The 21031-nt window shown below is 30.3% G+C and overlaps 1 protein-coding gene across 1 annotated transcript in view; it reads left to right on the top strand.

The window, feature by feature from the left end:
• The window catches only part of LOC145267011 (KICSTOR complex protein SZT2-like), a 423147-nt gene extending 407708 nt beyond the window's left edge, over positions 1-15439 (top strand). The window contains exons 66-68 of the mRNA XM_080122911.1: positions 4300-4500; positions 9673-9741; positions 13730-15439. Of these exons, the coding sequence (XP_079979037.1) occupies positions 4300-4500; positions 9673-9741; positions 13730-13879 (420 nt within the window). The 3' untranslated portion in view covers positions 13880-15439. The remainder of the gene's footprint in view (positions 1-4299; positions 4501-9672; positions 9742-13729) is intronic.
• Positions 15440-21031: the final 5592 nt, after the last annotated feature.

The following is a 21031-nucleotide window of genomic DNA, read 5'->3' as shown; positions in this document are numbered from 1 at the left end:
AGCAGGATGGGCTAAAACGGGTTTCCCCATGATGGAGGTGACGGTCTCAGAGAACCCACAAGCCAAAGATTGTCGGATTCTGCTGACGGGAGTGAATAAATCATATAAAAACAAACATCGTCTTAGGTCCACGTCTTGAAGCATCTTTGTTACAGCTGGTTCCGGTTCCTCCAAGATGGTTGGCAAATCCCCCAGAAGTGGCCAGCAGCAGCCAGGTATGTTGTCATGTATATACATATGTTTGACACCCAGGAACACTAGACGAATCACGGGCCGTTAAATAAATAGACATTAAGGGATTTGAGGACAAAAGTCCGTGAAATAGTCCGTTATATACGTACGCAATGTATATATACATACATGTACAGTCCATTAGATAAAAACACAACATACATGTGATTTGGGACAAGAACAATACACCACAGTAGGAGGAAAACAGTCAGCAGGATAAGCGTTCCACAAACATGCAGATCTTGGAAAGAAGTTTCTGGAATAGGAATTTGTTAGATTGCTATTCTCATATAGAGTGTTAATCTCACAGCGTTTCATGCAGGTCCGATTAATCTAAACAATACAAACATTAATACCTCATCGCAAAAAACGTTCAAAACTGTAAATGTTTTTTATTTTTCAATATTAGGTATGGTAAAAAAATTTCAGAATTTTTGTATCCGTGCTTTCTTTTGAAACGACTAAAAATAATTAAAATTGAAACTTGTTACTTCTTAACTTGACTAAATACATTTAAAATATAAACGAGGGATTTTTATTAAACAGGGCTCTACGGACAAATTTATCTTTAGTTGACCTCTGACAACTAAATATTTTCATTTACTAGCCAAATAGAAATGTTACTAGCCAATAGAAATGTTACTAGCCAAATAGAAATGTTACTAGCCAATAGAATATGACATTTTTATTCTGTGACGAGTATGTACATCATAAAGATTTTTCTGTGATTTTTTTAATAAATCTAATTTCTAAATATACAACAAATTTTGTGTTGATACTTGAACGTATAAACATTCTGATTTCTTCAGATATTTTTTTAAACAGCCTTCGTAAAAAAAAAACCCAAAAAACAGTACATTATTCTATTAAACTTTTATTGTTTAAATAATTTAAGTTTGTTCGTTTTATTAAAAAAAAAAAATGAAAAGATATTTTTCATTCAGTAGGTGAGCCTTGGAAGATTGTGAGTGAAAGAAATGCAATCACCAAAAAATAAGCATTTCATTATTATGACGTGGTTTGTGGGGTCTGCAACATTGTTTGATTGTAGAAATAATTCTATATATTGGTAATATGTAATGAAATATCCCCTCTATGTTCACCCTCCTTTACCAAAGACGCCTATACTGGGTAGGCCATGTGCACCGCATGGACAATGGATGAATCCCAAAAGACATTTTCTATGATCAACTTATTATTGGTAAAAGGAAAATTCAATTTGGCTTCAAGTTTATTTATATATATATATATATATATATATATATATATATATATATATATATATATATGTAGGTAAAAAAAACAGTACAAATTTCTGAAATATATATATATATATATATATTAAAAATTATAATTAAATTTATCAAAATGATCCAAGATGGTAAAATTAAAGTATAATATAAATATTAAAGAATTAATATTTATAAAGTTATCTCAGCCAGACGTAAAAGCTCGATAAAACCAAATAGGAGATAGAGCTTATAATACGAACAAACATTTAATAAAACATGTTAGAAAACACTTTGAAAAAGAGTTAAAAACATATTTAATCTGAAAAGGAAACACTTGATAAGTGGATATATATATATGTGTATATATATATATAAACAGTGTTTCATGGTAAACAACTGATGATCCCTTGAAAAAAAAAAAATTGGTATTATAGTAAATTCGAGAGAGTTGATGCAGTGATTGCAGGTGATTAAATGACTTACTGACTAGATGTTTTTTTTTTTAACGAATGATAAAAAGTAATTTTTTGTATAGTTTCAAATGTTAAAAACTTCAAAGACTATACATATATATATATATATATATATATATATATATATATATATATATATATATAATGCAATTATTATTATTCTCATCAGAAGACATAAAGAAATCAGCAAATTATATTTTTAGCAATGCTAGAATTTGCTAGTTAAGGCCCCCCCCTCGCCAATCTTTCACGAAAAACACCCGTCTAGCTGAATCCACTGTGAAAAATTTCCCCCACTCTATATCTGTGCCTAAATCAAAACGCGGATTTCATGAACAAAGCTTCTTTCTTAGAACTGCACGCCTGTGGAACTCAGTTCCGTCTGCCTGCTTCCCTCCGGACTACAACTTGGATGTCTTCAAGTCCAATGTTAACAAATTCCTAATGAACTGCCCTCTTAATTAAACACTTCATCAAATCTCCACACTAACGTAATGTACTTGCAATAATCCTTATCCCTGAGTGGCTTCCGGGCCTTGATAAGTGGTGATCACTGTGTAAAAAAAAAAGGCATTAAGTGAAACCACAATTTATTGTAATTATAAATTGCCAAATAAAAAAAATATGTTGATTGTAAATTTCAACTTACAGTTTTAATTTTCTTTCTCTTATAATAAGCTCTACTCTCTATTGCGTATTGAGCTTTTTTAATTCGGTTGGGATTACATTTTCTATATATAAATACTGGTATTTATATTAGATTGAAGTTTACCATTACGTATATCAGGTAAACACTACATCCCTTTGTTTTCATTAATAAATATATATATATATATATATATATATATATATATATATATATATATATATATATATACACACACCACTCTTTTTGGCAATCTCAGCGACTATTGATCAGAATTTAACAAATGAAGGCTCGTTGGAAAGGTAATGACCTGAATTGTGTAGTGAGCTATGTGACATTTGTCCTTAAGGTTGCACATTAAAGGGATCATCCATTATTCAGAGCCTATTTTTGACACTTTTTTACAGCCATAAAATGTTTCAATCATAGTCATTTGTTTTACTAGTTTTGCATATGAATTACAAAATATCTGATATTTCCCCAAAACCTCAAGCCTTGATGGAAGGAAGACTAAAACTTGCTGCTATGGTTTCAAATGATTTAAGGGGAGACTTGATTCCAAATATTTCTCATATGTTATATCTCCCATCTTTGTTTTTCATACATAAAGTCATTTTCATAGTGTATAAGGATTATTTGATACTGGAGATATTCATAATCGTACCTTATTTCAAAAAGAGGAGAGATATAACATATGAGAAAACTTTTGGAATCAAGTCTCCCCTTGTCGTTATTTCAGATTATTTTAAATCATAGCAGACAGTTTTAGTCTCCCCTCTATCAAGGCCAGAGGTTTCGGATTTATATATATATATATATATATATATATATATAAAAACGTATCACAAAAACAAATAACATCTAAATAAATCACGATACATCCAAACAGTCGAGCGAGATGGACACACAGGTAAAGAGTTTAGGCTCATTACCACGGGGTCCCGATTTTGAATCTCGCTAGATTCAGCCACTCTGATGAGTCGTGGATGACGAAACACGTGTCAGTAGATAATTATATTTTAAAAACAATATATATATATAATATATTAGTGATGGAACTATTCCAATATTTTTCCCGATTCCGATACAATTACCGATTCCGATTCTCATAACTCTTTATACATTTGTTATTTTTTTCATGACTATCGTAAAAGCACACGTTAAATGTGCAGATATTTTTCGCAAACGTAAAAATACACTTGTGGGGTATACTCTATAGATTTTAGTTTTACTGTCAGCTTAAAAATAAAAAATATTTATTTTAGCATTATTAACAATAGTGGAAGGTTTTTAAATGAAATCAAATAAGAGACAATAAAAAGAATCGTTTTTGGCATTAGAAAATAGGCATAAAATTTTCTGATTATGATACCAATTCTGTTACCCCCCCCCCCCCCCAATTCTGATTTTTCTGATCTCCGATTCTGATTAATCATCCCAACAATCACACACACGCACACACACATATATATATATACACATTTCTATATATATACATATATATATATATATATATATATATATATATATATTCTACACTTACATTTAATCAACACAAATTCTCCCCCAAAAAATCCACTCCAGAGTTTGAATTAGCAAAAAAAAAAAATGGATGAAAAAAATTTTTATCCAAAAAATATAAATACGAAAGCAAAACAAACACGACAAACACGGAAAAAAATTCAAGTAAAAAAAAGTTTTATTCCTCTTTTTCCAGCTTCCACGTCTGACGTTTACCGATTTTGAAGAATTACTCTGCATGGTGGAATCTTCATCACTGAGTAAACTCGATGAACGTCTTCTCCATTTTACGAACATGGGTCCACACTGGTTCAGTACACTACTTTTGTATCTTCCAAGTCGTTACGGAGATCAATTTCGCTATTTTGTTAATACGGACGGAAAGACACAATGTGCAGTAAGTTTTATTTTTTTTTATGTTTTACCATCATTTTTTTTTACCATCATTTTTTTTTATCATGTGACCATATTTTTTTATCATGTGACCATATTTTTTTTATCATGTGACCATATTTTTTTATCATGTGACCATATTTTTTTATCATGTGACCATATTTTTTTATCATGTGACCATATTTTTTTATCATGTGACCATATTTTTTTTATCATGTGACCATATTTTTTTTATCATGTGACCATATTTTTTTATCATGTGACCATATTTTTTTATCATGTGACCACATTTTTTTATCATGTGACCATATTTTTTTATCATGTGACCATATTTTTTTATCATGTGACCATATTTTTTTTATCATGTGACCATATTTTTTTTATCATGCGACCATATTTTTTTATCATGTGACCATATTTTTTTATCATGTGACCATATTTTTTTATCATGTGACCATATTTTTTTATCATGTGACCATATTTTTTATCATGGGACCATATTTTTTTATCATGTGACCATATTTTTTTACCATGTGACCATATTTTTTTTATCATGTGACCATATTTTTTTATCATGTGACCATATTTTTTTATCATGTGACCATATTTTTTTTTACCATGTGACCATATTTTTTTTTACCATGTGACCATATTTTTTTTTTATCATGTGACCATATTTTTTTATCATGTGACCATATTTTTTTTATCATGTGACCATATTTTTTTATCATGTGACCATATTTTTTTTATCATGTGACCATATTTTTTATCATGTGACCATATTTTTTTATCACTTGACCATATTTTTTTATCACTTGACCATATTTTTTTATCACTTGACCATATTGTTTTATCACTTGACCATATTTTTTTATCACTTGACCATATTTTTTTATCACTTGACCATATTTTTTTATCACTTGACCATATTTTTTTATCACGTGACTATATTTTTTTATCACGTGACCATATTTTTTTATCACTTGACCATATTTTTTTATCACTTGACCATATTTTTTTATCACGTGACCATATTTTTTTTATCACGTGACCATATTTTTTTATCACGTGACCATATTTTTTTATCACGTGACCATATTTTTTATCATGTGACCATATTTTTTTATCACGTGACCATATTTTTTTATCACGTGACCATATTTTTTTATCACGTGACCATATTTTTTTATCACGTGACTATATTTTTTTATCACGTGACCATATTTTTTTTACCGTGTGACCATATTTTTTTTACCGTGTGACCATATTTTTTTTACCGTGTGACCATATTTTTTTTACCGTGTGACCATATTTTTTTTTATCGTGTGACCATATTTTTTTTACCATGTGACCATATTTTTTTTACCGTGTGACCATATTTTTTTATCATGTGACCATATTTTTTTATCATGTGACCATATTTTTTTATCATGTGACCATATTTTTTATCATGTGACCATATTTTTTTTATCATGTGACCATATTTTTTATCATGTGACCATATTTTTTTATCACTTGACCATATTTTTTTATCACTTGACCATATTTTTTTATCACTTGACCATATTTTTTTATCACTTGACCATATTTTTTTATCACGTGACTATATTTTTTTATCACGTGACCATATTTTTTTATCACGTGACCATATTTTTTTATCACTTGACCATATTTTTTTATCACTTGACCATATTTTTTTATCACGTGACCATATTTTTTTTATCACGTGACCATATTTTTTATCACGTGACCATATTTTTTTATCACGTGACCATATTTTTTATCACGTGACCATATTTTTTTATCACGTGACCATATTTTTTTATCACGTGACCATATTTTTTTATCACGTGACCATATTTTTTTATCACGTGACTATATTTTTTTATCACGTGACCATATTTTTTTTACCGTGTGACCATATTTTTTTTACCGTGTGACCATATTTTTTTTACCGTGTGACCATATTTTTTTTACCGTGTGACCATATTTTTTTTACCGTGTGACCATATTTTTTTTTATCGTGTGACCATATATTTTTTTACCGTGTGACCATATTTTTTTTACCGTGTGACCATATTTTTTTTACCGTGTGACCCTTTTTTTTTTACCGTGTGACCATATTTTTTTTACCGTGTGACCATATTTTTTTTATCGTGTGACCATATTTTTTTTACCGTGTGACCATATTTTATTATCATGTGACCATATTTTTTTACCGTGTGACCATATTTTTTTAATCATGTGACCATATTTTTTTAATCATGTGACCATATTTTTTTTACCGTGTGACCATATTTTTTTTACCGTGTGACCATATTTTTTTTACCGTGTGACCATATTTTTTTATCATGTGACCATAATTTTTTATCATGTGACCATATTTTTTTATAGTGTGACCATATTTTTTTTACCGTGTTACCATATTTTTTTATCGTGTGACCATATTTTTTATCGTGTGACCATATTTTTTTATCATGTGACCATTTTTTTTTATCATGTGACCATTTTTTTTTTATCGTGTGACCATATTTTTTTTATCGTGTGACCATATTTTTTTTATAGTGTTACCATATTTTTTTTACCGTGTGACCATATTTTTTTATCGTGTGACCATATTTTTTTATCATGTGACAATATTTTTTTATCATGTGACCATATTTTTTTTTACCGTGTGACCATATTTTTTTTATAGTGTGACCATATTTTTTTTATAGTGTGACCATATTTTTTTAGCGTGTGACCATATTTTTTTATCATGTGACCATACTTTTTACCGTGTGACCATATTTTTTTGTGTGACCATTTTTTTTATCATGTAACCATATTTTTTTTACCATGCGACCATCATTGTATTTTATCATGTGACTATATATTTTTTACCATGTAACCATCATATTTTTTTCTTGTGTGACCATCATATTTTTTTACCGTGTGACCATCATATTTTTTTTCTTGTGTGACCATCATTTTATTTTATCATGCGACCATCATATTTTTTTTACCATGCGACCATCATTGTATTTTATCATGTGACTATATATTTTTTACCATGTAACCATCATATTTTTTTCTTGTGTGACCATCATATTTTGCCAATATGCTTGTGACTGGAAATGGTAGGCAATTTTCACAATTTATAGACCTACTCATCTTTAAAAGCTATAACTTCAGCTGTTAAGATATTATATGAAATTTTGAACATATCACAGCACGTTCAAAGTTCAGATAGTTGTATTTAGTTGGTAACTTAGGGACTAATTAGCATATTTAAGCTTAATTTAACGACTCTAAGTAGAAATATTGTAAAAACAGCTAAAATAAATGTTAGGTGAAGCTTCATTATCACATGAACTATTATTCTGATGGATATTACCATTTGTGATCATCAGACTGTGAAAATTCAAAATGGCTACCAGGAAATTCAAGATGGCGACCGGGAAATTTAAGACGACTACCACAACACGATTCATATAAAGTATTAACAAAATATGGCTTGTAGCATATTAAAGGAAATTTTGTACAGATTTCAATAACGTTTTCAAAACAATGTTTCATCATTAAAAACTGCAGTACTATAAGTATTTTTACTTTTATATATGAATTTGTGACCGAAAATGGTAGGAAATTTGCACAATTTACAAAACGACTCCTCTTTAAAAACCTGACTGGAAAAACACAATATGCAGTAAATTTTATGCGTTTTTATTTTTTTTTTTTGTGTTTCTATCATGAACACCATATTGTTCTAAAAAAAAAAAAAAAAAAAAAATCTTAGTTTCCACACATTAAAAGTATACAGGTCGGTAGAGAATTCAATTCTGCTGGATTTACTTTAAATGTTTTGTTGTTTTTTATTCTATTTGAGTGTAAAACCATTCTTGAAATAGGAAAATGTAGTTTTCCAAGCAAAAAAAAAAAAAATGGTAGCATAAATCCAGTTAGAGAAGCTTTCCCAGGTAAAGAATTAATCATTATGGCCAGCGGGAACATAGTGTGTTTCTTGTTTTGAGACCGGAAGATATCGCTGAATAATTCAACAAGATTAAGTCTATTTTATAAAGTTATTATGATAGCTGATAATCGGTGTTGCTCGGTCATACAATACGTTTAAACATATTTTAATTTATGCAAATTGCATATGTATTATTATAGAATCAATCATCTATTGATTATTATATATTATGAGGAATAATTTGCTCGGTGAACTAACTTGCAAAATAAAAAAAAATAAATAAAAATAATAATGATAATGTCGTTCATCAAATTCTGTTTGTATTTGTATACAGTATCATGTTAACTGATATTTGGGCTTGACGATGAATTCCCTGGAAAAGTCTGATTACTGTTTAGTTTTAAAATATGTAAACGAAGAAATGATTTGCCGCGATTTTAAATGGCATCTCTTCTTTTATTTTAAATTGAACTCATTAATAAGAAAAAATTAAAATAAAATGATGAGGTACACCTGGGCTTAAACACGTGATCATCCCATCTGTAGTCGAATGCTTTACCGCTGAGCTATATCTCTAAATTATAATAAATCTGTTTTTTTGTTTTTTTTTAAGAAAAAAAATTTGCTGAGATTTTATTATTTCTCTTGGCCGGTGTAATGTAAAATATTCCCCTGTAAAAATTCTTTTTTATTTATAACAGAAGAAAGACTATTTTTAAATCAGATTTTTTTGCTTTTTGATATTTATCAGATGAATTTCTGTATAAAACCTATCTAAGAACATTGCCAGCCACATAAATTACCTATGTGTGAAATTTGCATTAGATAGGCTCAGCCATTTTAGATTCTATGAGGAAGGCACTCGCACACACGCACGCGCGCATACACACACAAAGTAACTTTTATATCATAGATTTAAAAAACTTTTTGGTACACTTTTATTTTTTTCCGTTGGTCATTGTTACATGAATAAATATTTGAAAATATAAAGAACTTGAGGCATAAAAAATATTTTCCGAAATGACTGGATTCGGCATTAAATAATAAAACAACCAATTTCTCTCCATGCAATGCATGTCTTCGACCCTTACTTCCATACAGTATCACATAATGTTCCCTCGCCTGATAGACTCTTCCCCTGGTAATGCTCTGCTGGTTAGTAATGACAGTATAATGTTATAATTTAATTTGAAAAACTTTTAAACTTTTCTCTTTCTGTAGGTCATTGTGAATGCTGACTACCTCGACACTTGTATTTTGCTATCGGTAAATAGCACGACGGGTCGAGCGGTAAGTAAAACTCTTTTGTTTTTATTTATACTTCCATTGAAGACTTTGATAGGGGGGCAGATTTTTGGTGGTGGAGGTAATCTAGGTGGGGAGTTACGCAACAAGTTATTTGTTCACATTACATTTAAATTTCTGCAGGCTCATAAATTCGAAGAAACGGGAAACAGTGGATAGGACCTCTATGTGACAAATTTTTTTTTTCCCAAAAAAAATCTGGTCATAAATTTCAGTACATGAAAACCAAAAATTACAATGTAATAGGTCGTCCCAAAAGTTTGTAAAGATTTTTGACTCTCGAGTATATATCCAACACAGTCAATCGAGAACCACATCACTCTATCTAAAAACATACAAGATATTAACTGATATATACTCGAGAGTGAAAATAATGGAAAGAATATTCTCTGGTTATAGCCCTAGTGATTATGTATAGAAATCTGACCTGAAAGGGTTGAGGATATGTGTTGCATGGAGAGCAATGATAATGATACGATGGATAGTAATTGTCTGTATTTTTGAGATGAGGTGTTTTCATTGATTGACATTGTCGGACTGACTTCCTCATCTTGGTTGTTATCGTCACAACGTTTCGGCCGTTTTGCCCTCCGGCCTTCATCAGGTGTTTTGTATCGAACTGGGGAACCGTTTGTTAGGAGTCTCGAACCCAACCCTTTATTATTATTATGGGGAGTCCGAACACGGTACCACCTGATGAAGGCCGGAGGGCAAAACGGCCGAAACGTTGTGACGATTACAATCAAGATGAGGAAGTCAGTCCGACAATCTCAATCAATGATACGATGGATGTTTAATGCGAGTCCTTAAGACCGACTTCGATCTTGTTTTTTTGTTTTGTTTTATGGCATATCAACCACTTTTAGGTCATTTAATGTGGAAACATTAATTGTAATGTGTCAGATGTTGGTTAGTTGTTTTGGGTTTTTCTTGTGGAATCTTTTGTTGTATGTTGTTGTATATTTTAATCTTTCAGGAATTCAATAATTTTCTCTGGGTCGATTTTATTAAATATTAATACCATTGGAGCATAGGGAGAAGGTGTTAGTATGATAGTGTAGATTCAGGGAACATTTGTCATTACTAAAGAATCTATCAGGCAAGTGTATGAAATGTTATTATATGGACTATGACAAGAGAATATTCTTATCATTTTTTGACTCTCGAGTGTACATTTGACACAGTTAGACACAGTTAATCAATCGAGAACCACACCATTCTACCTAAAAACATATACGATATTAACTGATATATACTCGAGAGCCAAAATAATGAAAAGAATATTCTCTTGTTATAGCCCTAGTAATAACAAACAAAACAAAAATTAATCCTCAAAATAAAGACCATCATTTTCCAAGACTTTCTGCCATCGATTTGCAAGTTTTCAGATCTGGTCAAAGTACCATTCAGCTGCCTTTGAATCAAAGAATTCTTGACACACGTCCTCGACTTCATCAACCGAGTCGAATCAGCAGGCCTTCCGAAAGTGTTGCATTGAGTGGAAAAGGCCATAATCTGATGGAGCGTGGTCAGGAGTGTCGACCCGATGTGGCAGAACCTCGACACTATCCAGCTCTTCAAACTTGTCTTTGATCTTCCTGGTGGTGTGTGGCTTAAAAATTGCATAAAAATTCAATTTTTTCGCAAGTGTTTACAAACTTTTAGGACAACTTAATAAATTAAACAAGGCTTAATCATTTTTGTAAAAAGAAATTTTTGTTAATGTGATATGTTCAAACAATCTGCAAGGAAATGTAAATATTATTAATTTACTTGTCCGACGTCACAAAAAAGAACCATCATCATCACAAACATTAATTAATGAGAAACAAATTACCTCCCTTTATAGTAGCTCTTTATCAGTTAAAAATCATTAAAACCATCTCCTCTCCACAAATTAAAAAAAAAAAAAAACATGGCTGTCTGGTTACAGTTTTAAAATGGCTATTTTATAACTATCATTTCAGCCCGGCGTTGCCCAGGTGTTTGGAGGTGTCTGTTGAGCAAAAAAAAAAAAAGTGGTAGTGAGAAAGCAGGCTCGAACCTGTACTGCAAAGTAGGAAAAGAACGTGACGTCTTTGCTGTTACGACCACCGCCAAACCAGGAGTGACGTAGGTTTAAATTAAGGCTAGACAATCGAAAATAGGGGATGACTTTCGAAAATATTGTTGAAAAAAGTGACCCCTCCCTGTAGAAAAGTGCCCAGTTAAGGGTGAAGAAATTAATGTTTTTAGCCAATTTTTTGGTATTTGTCGTCTGAAGGACCGAGCTTCAAAACGATACTGATCTTGTGAAAATCCGTCGCCTCGGTCGAAAGTTTTAGGCAGACATGCAAACATACATACATACATTTATATATTAGTAGCTCAAATTTTTGACCCAAACTGATTAAAAAGCTTGCCCTATCTCTGAATACCCTTTATGTAAAATTTCAAATGTTTAGACCAGAAATTGTCTGAGTAATTTGGTAGAGACCGCAGAGGTCAAATTTTTCTTACTTTGACCCCTATTATGACTCCTTAACATTTATTGTTTTGAGCTCAAATAAAGTTATTAAGTTAGATCCATGTCCAAGGAACCTATATCTAAAATTTCAAGTGTTTATACCCAAAATTGACGGAGGAGTTTGGTAGAGTTCTCAAAGGTCAAATCTTTGAATTTTGCCCCCTTAACAGCCAAATTTCTGGCCGGAAATGGATTACAAAGATTTTCCCAAATCTCCATACACTGCATACCAAATTTCGAGTCTGTAGACTGAAAATTGACAGAGTTATTGTGTAGGGAAATGTACATACACACACACACACACACACACACACACACACACACACACACACTTTCACTTTTATAGATATAGATTTTAAAAAGTCATGTTGAGAAGAGACTGTTTTTTTTATTATAGATTTTTTTTTAAATTAAAAAAAAATGTGCAAATCAATTGACATTTGTTCCTTTATAATTTATATTAAACATTATTCAGGAAAAAAAAAACAATGTGTTAGGTGTTGAGCTTTCATTGAAAAAAATATAAATTTGTTAAATTAATTCTTTTTCGCTTTAAAAGGTTAAAAAAGAATTTACTAAAAAATTTGTTTTTAAATTCGTTGTTTTATTTTATTTTTTCTTCGTTTTATTTATAATTTGTTTTTAAAATTTTCAACTACCGTGGAATTTCCACGGGTTCTGCTCATTTTAGTTGATTTGATAATTTGATGGCAAGACAATGTAGTGGGGCAGCTTAGCTCGTCTGAACTCCAATCTCTGGTCCCCCCTCGCCAATCTTTCACGAAAAACACCCGTCTAGCTGAATCCACTGTGAAAAATTTCCCCCACTCTATATCTGTGCCTAAATCAAAACGCGGATTCCATGAACAAAGCTTCTTTCTTAGAACTGCACGCCTGTGGGGCTCTGTTCCGTCTGCCTGCTTCCCACCGGACTACAACTTGGATGTCTTCAAGTCCAATGTTAACAAATTCCTAATGAACCGCCCCCTTAAGTAAACACTTCATCAAATCTCCACACTAACGTAATGTACTTGCAATAACCCTTATCCCTGAGTGGCTTCCGGGCCTTGATAAGTGGTGATCACTGTGTAAAAAAAAAAAATCTCAATATTCCATAAGAATCTTTGACTTAGTGATACAAGCGTCAAAATTTGCACAAATGGCGTTCAGAATATACATTTTAAGAAAAGGACGTTAGCCATCAGAAAATTCAAGATGGCTGCCAGTTTTCAAGAAGCTTACAGAAGCAAACCTGACAAATTTCAATTTTAGTGCTTGTATCATCAAGTGAAAGATTGTTTCAGCAATCTGTCCCACTAATGTATAAAAACGAGATTGTAAATTATCCAATACTATCTGTCTCTAATAGGTATTGCCCGGGATGCATGAAGTAATTTTAGTTTGTGACTTTTATGAAAGAGAGGATAGATGATTTTTTTCAGTCGATTTCCAACTTTCGTTTTCCAGGACTTGAGCCTGCTCAACCGTGAAGCTCGGACAGCCGCCGTCGTGCAGACATCAGCCGAAGATGAACAACGCCAAGAAGCCATCCAAAATCTTGTTGAGACCTTCATCGGTGCCTGCTGCTTCCATCTTTGGAGCAGCATGTTGGGATAGATAAACGTATCGTCTCTTCCGTTTTGAGCCGTTTTTCTTGTTTTCCTCCAAAAAAGGCTGACCAATTCTTTTCTGTTGCATTATTTTTTTTTTTCTGTAAATGATCAAATGGTCAAGTCAAAACTATTGGATGGTCAATTTTTGAGGGTCTGGATTTAAGACTAACTGAATTGATAAACTGTCTGTTGCCAATGCTTGTAATTAACGTGACAAATTATGTCAAATTTCAAAATGTGGAAATGAGAGAAGGGGGATGGATAGTGAATATCAGATGAGGAGTTTGGAATTGGATTTTTTTTTTTTTTTTTAACTTTTTTCTTTTTTCCTTTTCATTTTTTTCACCTTTGTTCTGTTTTTCCTCTTTTTTCTTTTCATCTTCTCTTTTTTTCCCTTTTTCTTTTTCCATCTCTTTTTCTTTTCTCTTTCCTTTTTTTTCCCCTTTTTTCCTATCTTTTTTTGATTTTCGTTTTCTTTTTTTTTTTTTTTTTCAACCACCTATGGATTCAGATGATTCCAAATGCTTTTTTTTATCTCAAAGACTGGCAATCACAGAAATCCATTTTTCTCAACATCAAAGCTTAAGAGAATTTAGGCGTCTCACCCTAACCTCATCTCGGTTGTTGTTATATTCCCAATGCTTTTGGCTGACATAACCTCCAACCTTCTCCAAGTGCATCTTTTCAAATTTAAAACCCTTAAGTTGACTAGAAGCTCGCAAAGTTCAAAAAGAAGCAACGGAAGAAACTCACAGGTTACATTGGCCGAAACGTTGTGAGATCAGTAGTCCGAATAATCCAAAATAATCTATCCTTATCTCAAAAGTTCTGAAACACACAAGTCATGTTTCAGAAAAATCAAATTGGATTTTTTTTTTTTTAAATTTTAGTTTTTTTTGGGTTTTTTTTACAAATACTGGATAAAGATGATGACTATTGTTGCTGTTGTTCGGCCCCTCCCCTTCATCTGATTATAAAACATGATAACAAACATACCTTGGAAACTTTAATATTAATCTTTCTATGCAAAATTGACGAGAGGCAAAGTATTTTTATTTGACCTCTTTTTCACTGCGATTAATTTTTTTTTTTTTTTTTTTCCGGGCGAATCAGTCGTCAGCTATGATTTAATTTTTTTTTTTATTTAAATACTGGCATGAATCAAGGAAGATTTTTCAGATATTCGGATACTATTGGTTGAAGGAGAACAGAATTACCTCCCTTGACTAAATCTCTGATTTTTTTTTTATTATTTGTTTTTGTAAAAAAGAAAGTTATATTGGCAGAATTGCACTTTAAAAGTGTTCGAAAGTTTTTTGTTTGTGATTTAAATATTATTTTTATTCATTTTTTTTTTATATCTGTATGCCTATCTTGCTTTTGTAAATATTTAATTTAATTTTAAGTTATTTCCAGCATTTCTTTACACGAACTCTTGTCATGTAAGGAAAAAAATTTAAAAAAAAAAAAGTTCCTTTATTATTTTTTTGGCGTGAATCTTTCAATCGTCGCAGACTCTCGGAATCTCATTGCATTTCGGTAACGAACACAGATTTTGGAAAAATTTTACAAAAAAAAAAAAAAAAAAATGTTACACGCGGTACGGAACGTTGGAGATGAGTTAGTTTTATTTATATGGTTTCAGCAATTCTTATTTTTTGTTTATACTAATAAGGGTTAATGAGATAGATAGATTTGTCAGTTGAATGATGAAGAGTATTATGAGAGGATTTTTCATGCTGTCGAGTCACCACTTATCAAGGCTGAAAGCCACTCGAGGATAAGGGTTAAATGCGATCATCAGTTTGATGACGGAATGGTACCATGAAAAGGTATAATTCAGAAGATGAGTAAAACGTTGAAAACGACAATGTTGTAGTCTGTATATAAGCAGTCCTGCACTAACGTGTCCAACACAGGTGAGAAGTTTTCAGAAAGATACTTTTGGGATATCGTTCAGATTGATTGCTCCTTGTGAAAATCATTTTTATCCCGACAACCAACTCATAAATAGATGGGTGGAGCCGAGAAAAAAGGGATTATATCTCCTCATTCTTGCAGGGCATCACAGTTACAGATGTTCCGGGCTTCCTATATATCCACTCATTTTGCTATATAACTATCTGACAGGGCAACAAGTAATGGGTAGTCGATATTTTAAAACTATTGCTTCTGTCGCTATGTTGTTTGCCTCAGTGTTAGGCTATGGCAGTTCAAAACGTGCGTTATATTTAACATTTTCGTGAACAAAGCATTTTAATTTATTTATTTGCAAACTGTTATCTTCGTAGTTGTTTTTTCACCATGTTTTGGCCAACTCACCCTCTGGCCTTCTTCAGGTGGTTAACCGCGACGGGATAAGAATGCTGAGTCTCTTAACTGTATCCTCAGTAATTACTGCCTTCCATAGTTGTTGTTGTCTCACCATGTTTTGGCCAACTAGGCTTCTGGCCGGCTTTGGGTAGGATTGAAATCGCTATCTGCTCATCTGGAACTGGTTAATCACCTGAAGAAGGTCAGAGGATAGGTTTACCGAAATGTGGTGAAATAACAAAAACTATAAAGATGAGGATAACAGTCCGCAAATAAATTATAAAAAAGTAAAATTTCAAACTTGCTCGTTCGTTATCAAAATGCTAAGCGATTTTATCGGAGTAAAGAAAAGGCAATGCTTTTTCTCGTGATTGCAAAGGAGCTCCTTTTTCTGTAAATATTTTTGGCTAGTCAGGTCGCCGATTGTTTTCATGTCGGCATTGCCGGTTCATGCAATTGATGAAAGATCAATTGTTGATTTGTTCTTCGTTGGAAGCTTCAGATTGGATTTTCTTAACATGGAATCGGAAGTCTGATTTGATTTTTTTTTTTTTTGTTCAACAAATTTTTTGATTTTTTTTTTTTTTTCAACAAATTTTTTGATTTTTTTTTTTTTCGTTCAACAATTTTTTAAATTTTTTTTCATTCAACAAATTTTTTTTTTTTTTCGTTCAACAAAGTTTTTCATTTTTTTTGTGTGAAGACTTTGAATCAGAAAAATTTTTTGAAAGTTTAAATCGGAATTTTTTTTTTTTTTTTTTGTAAAGCGGACTATCGTTGAAAATCAAATTCTATTATTGGTTTAATAAAATTTTTTTTCATGATTAATTTTTTAAATAATTAAGACAGAGTTTTAAAAAAAAATTTTTTATTAATATAGGGAAAATTTTGGACAAGCACTATAAACAACTAAAAGACGTTTTTTTTTTTTTTTTTTCCAAATCAGAATTCAATTATTCCCTTTTGTCATATCTACAGAGTTGTCCAAAATTCCCTCTATATTAAAAAATGCAACTAATGAAAAATTGGTTCTTCTTTGCTGTTGTAGTGTAATCTGCCAGCTAAAAAAAAAATTTTTCATTAAAACAAAAAAAAAAGCAATCACTACTTACTGTTTTCATCAATTTCAACAAATAGCAAATGTTATCTACCTAAATTGTCATGTCACAATTAAATATTACTGCATTGCTACATGAAACATGTACTTTTGTAGATGATTGTGTGTCAGCCACCATTAATTGTAACAAGACGGACAGAGGTAATTCCCCTGACTTGATACTTTTTATTTATTTACAGACTTGAAATTTTTTTGAAACCTATTTTCATTAACTAATTTTCTATCTTATCGTTTTTCATAATTTTTGGATATTTTCATTACTGTGACATGATAATTCAGTTAGATATCATTGGTTTCACTTTAAATTCAGTTTTTCAATTTTTGAATTTCGCTTCAATAATGAAGAAGAAACAAAAAATCTGTAAGATGTCCATGTGGCAGAAAAAAAAAACATATTCCAAAACTCATGTCACTTGATCAAGTAGTTTTATTTTTATAGACAAAATCATTTTAACGTAATTAATGAGAATTAGTAGGCATTACAACAAAAGTATTATTATTTTTTTTAATTTAATTATTTTTTTTCAACTCCCTGATTAAGTTAAAAAATAAAAAAAATTAAATTTTTTTTATTTTTGTTATTAGGGAAAATTCTGGACAAGTACCATAAAAAAAAACTAAGACATTTTTTTTTACAAATCAGAATTCAATTATTCCCTTCATCATGAGTTGTCCTGAATTCTCCTTATATTAAAAAGCACCAATAAAGAAAATTCTGTATGATGTATATACCCGTGATGATACAAAAATGTCATCTTCCAAAAATCACCTAAATTGATCAAGTAGTTTTATTTTTATAGATAAAATCATTTTAAGGCAATTAATGGGAATTAGTAGGCATTACAACAAAAGTCTTACAAGTTTGAATTATTGTTGAGTTATTTCCATTTTTTTCTTGTGGCTGTTTTCATGATTGAGTCGGTTAGCCATAAAATTTTATTTTCTTATTTTAAACTAAAACTACTTGATTAATTTACAATTTACACGATTTTTGGCATATGATGTTTTCTTGTCGTCACATGTATGTACATTATACAGATTTTCTTTATTTTTGTTTTTAATATAGTGAGAATCCTAGACAATGACTGTAAAATAACTGAAAGACATTTTTTTTTTTTTCAAATCGGAATTTAGTTCCTTCTTGACTATATCTACGGATAATTTTTTTAAAATTTATTTTAATTTTCTTTTTCTTCAAATTTAAAAAAAAAAAACATGTCTTTATTTGTTAAATTAGCTTATTTTTTTTAACCAATTGAGAATGGTTTTGAAAGTTTTTGATCAGAGTGTGTATATAGTCTTGATACGAAATGTATGGCATCCGAATCAACATCTCAACTACCTCCCTCCGAAACCACTTGGATGGCCTCACGTCTGCTGGGTGGGACCTGAAAGTGACGTTTTTTTTTTTTTTTAATTTTTTTTTTTTTAAGTTTTAAATTTTAACACCCTGCTAAAAAAATGTTTGCAAAAATTGTATAGAGTCGTTTTGCTAAAATCAAATTGATTACCGTAAAAAAAAAGAAAAAAAAAAGCATGTTAAAAGTGCAGATATCTACTCAAACGTAAAAACACACTTGTGGAGGGATTAGGGTTACGGATGATCTGTCGATTAAAATCAATAGATTTCCATTATTTTATTATTACTATCAGCGGTAGAAGAGTTTGCTTTCAACAAAATCAAATAAAAAAAAAAAATCTTAATTTTTCTTAATTACAACAAGTGGCATTATACCTTGCTCGGGGTGAAAGTGAGTAAAAAAGAAAAAAAAAAAATCAAATAGGCACAAATTTTTCCGATACCAATTCCCTCAACAGTTCTGCTATTTCCAAATGTTGATTCTGATTAACCGTCCCAACACACACACACACACACACACACACACACACACACACACACACACATATATATATATATATATAGTGAATAAATGACAAAAAGTTATATTCCAAAATTCATGATGTTGATCATCTTATAATTTATTCCTTTAATTCAGTTGACTTATACAATTCTTGACAGTATCTGTTCGTAGCACAAAATCATTAGCAATAGCAATAAATCTCTCTCTCTCTCTCTCTATATATATATATATATATATATATATATATATATAATTTTCTTTATCTCTCTCTTTCTATATATATATATATATATATATAATTTTCTTTATCTCTCTCTCTCTCTCTCTCTCTCTCTCTCTCTCTGTATATATATATATATATATATATATATATATATATATATATATAGTAGAAATGGTAAATTAATAAAAACTGAAGAAAGTGCTCAATACTGTTGTAGAGCAAATATGCGTTTTATTTTTTATTACTGTATCTTTCTGTTAAGTTGCATTATTAACAGAAAGATACAGTAATAAAGAATAAAACGTATATATATATATATATATATATATATATATATATATAGGGTGACTTTCTAAGTAAATAAAAAATGGGCTTGAAGGCGGAGCCAATATTAACCTATTTATTGCTTGAAAAAGCAACAATAACACACATATATATATATATATATATATATATATACGAGGAAAAGACTTGTGTTTGAAGGATATAACAATATAAGAATATAGAGACGGTATGTAAAAAAAAAATGAGAATTATGAAAAATGTCAATCATTTTTAATTATAAAATATTTATTTGCCAACATAACTGGCAAAATCCGCTTCATGGCATGAACACACAACTCATTATTTTTCTTCTCTTTCTCCTGAAGATGAGTTATACCTCGAAAATTTGGGAACATTACACCACATTTACCTGGTGTGACACATTAGATTGGTAAACAAATATTTAATAATTGAAAATGATTGAAATCTTTCAATATTGTCATTATTATTTTTCCATACTGTGTCCCGAACCCAACCGTATTTTTCTACAACACCGCATTGTAATAGCCTTCAAATACAACTCTTTTCACATTACAGACAATGCTTCAAGTAAACTACATCCTCCTCATGTATATATATATATATATATATATATATATATATATATATATATACATGAAAATGCGTGTGTGTCTGTGTGTGTACATTTCCGTACGAAATAACTCTGTCAATTTTCAGTCTACATACTCGAAATGTGACATAAGGGGTATTGAGATTGGGAAAATCTTTTTAATCGGTTTTCAGACAGAAATTTGACTGTCAAGAGATCAAATTCAATGATTTGACCTTCGAAAACTCCACCAAACTCCTCTGTCAATGTTGTCTAAACACTTGAAATTTTGGATGTAAGTTATCTAGACATGAGTACAAATTTTTTAATATATATATATATATATATATATATATATATATATATATATATATGCATACAAAGTTATTAACAGTACATAGGGCCCAAACAAAGCTGGGCTGCACTGCTAGTGTATATATATATATATATATATATATATGTATATATATATATATATATGTATATATATATATATATATATATATATATATATATATATATGTTTTTTTTTCTTGATTTGAGGACCGGTTTCTTCTGTGGAAAGTCGCCTGACAAGGAAATGTAGTTATAATCGACTACCTGTCTGAAACATTAGTATGTCCAGTGTTGTGACCATTTAAATTTGTTTGTATTAATAAAAATATATCTTGCTCTTAAATTCATTAGTTATCACCTTTGAATACCTTTAACCTGGTGCATATATATATATATATATATATATATATATATATATATATATATATATA

This window comes from Euprymna scolopes, chromosome 42, assembly GCF_053919585.1.
Source record: "Euprymna scolopes isolate OS-2025 chromosome 42, ASM5391958v1, whole genome shotgun sequence".
Taxonomy (NCBI): Eukaryota; Metazoa; Mollusca; class Cephalopoda; order Sepiida; family Sepiolidae; genus Euprymna; species Euprymna scolopes.
The sequence above is the reverse complement of the archived record's forward strand: the minus strand, read 5'-3'. Positions and strand labels throughout refer to the sequence as shown.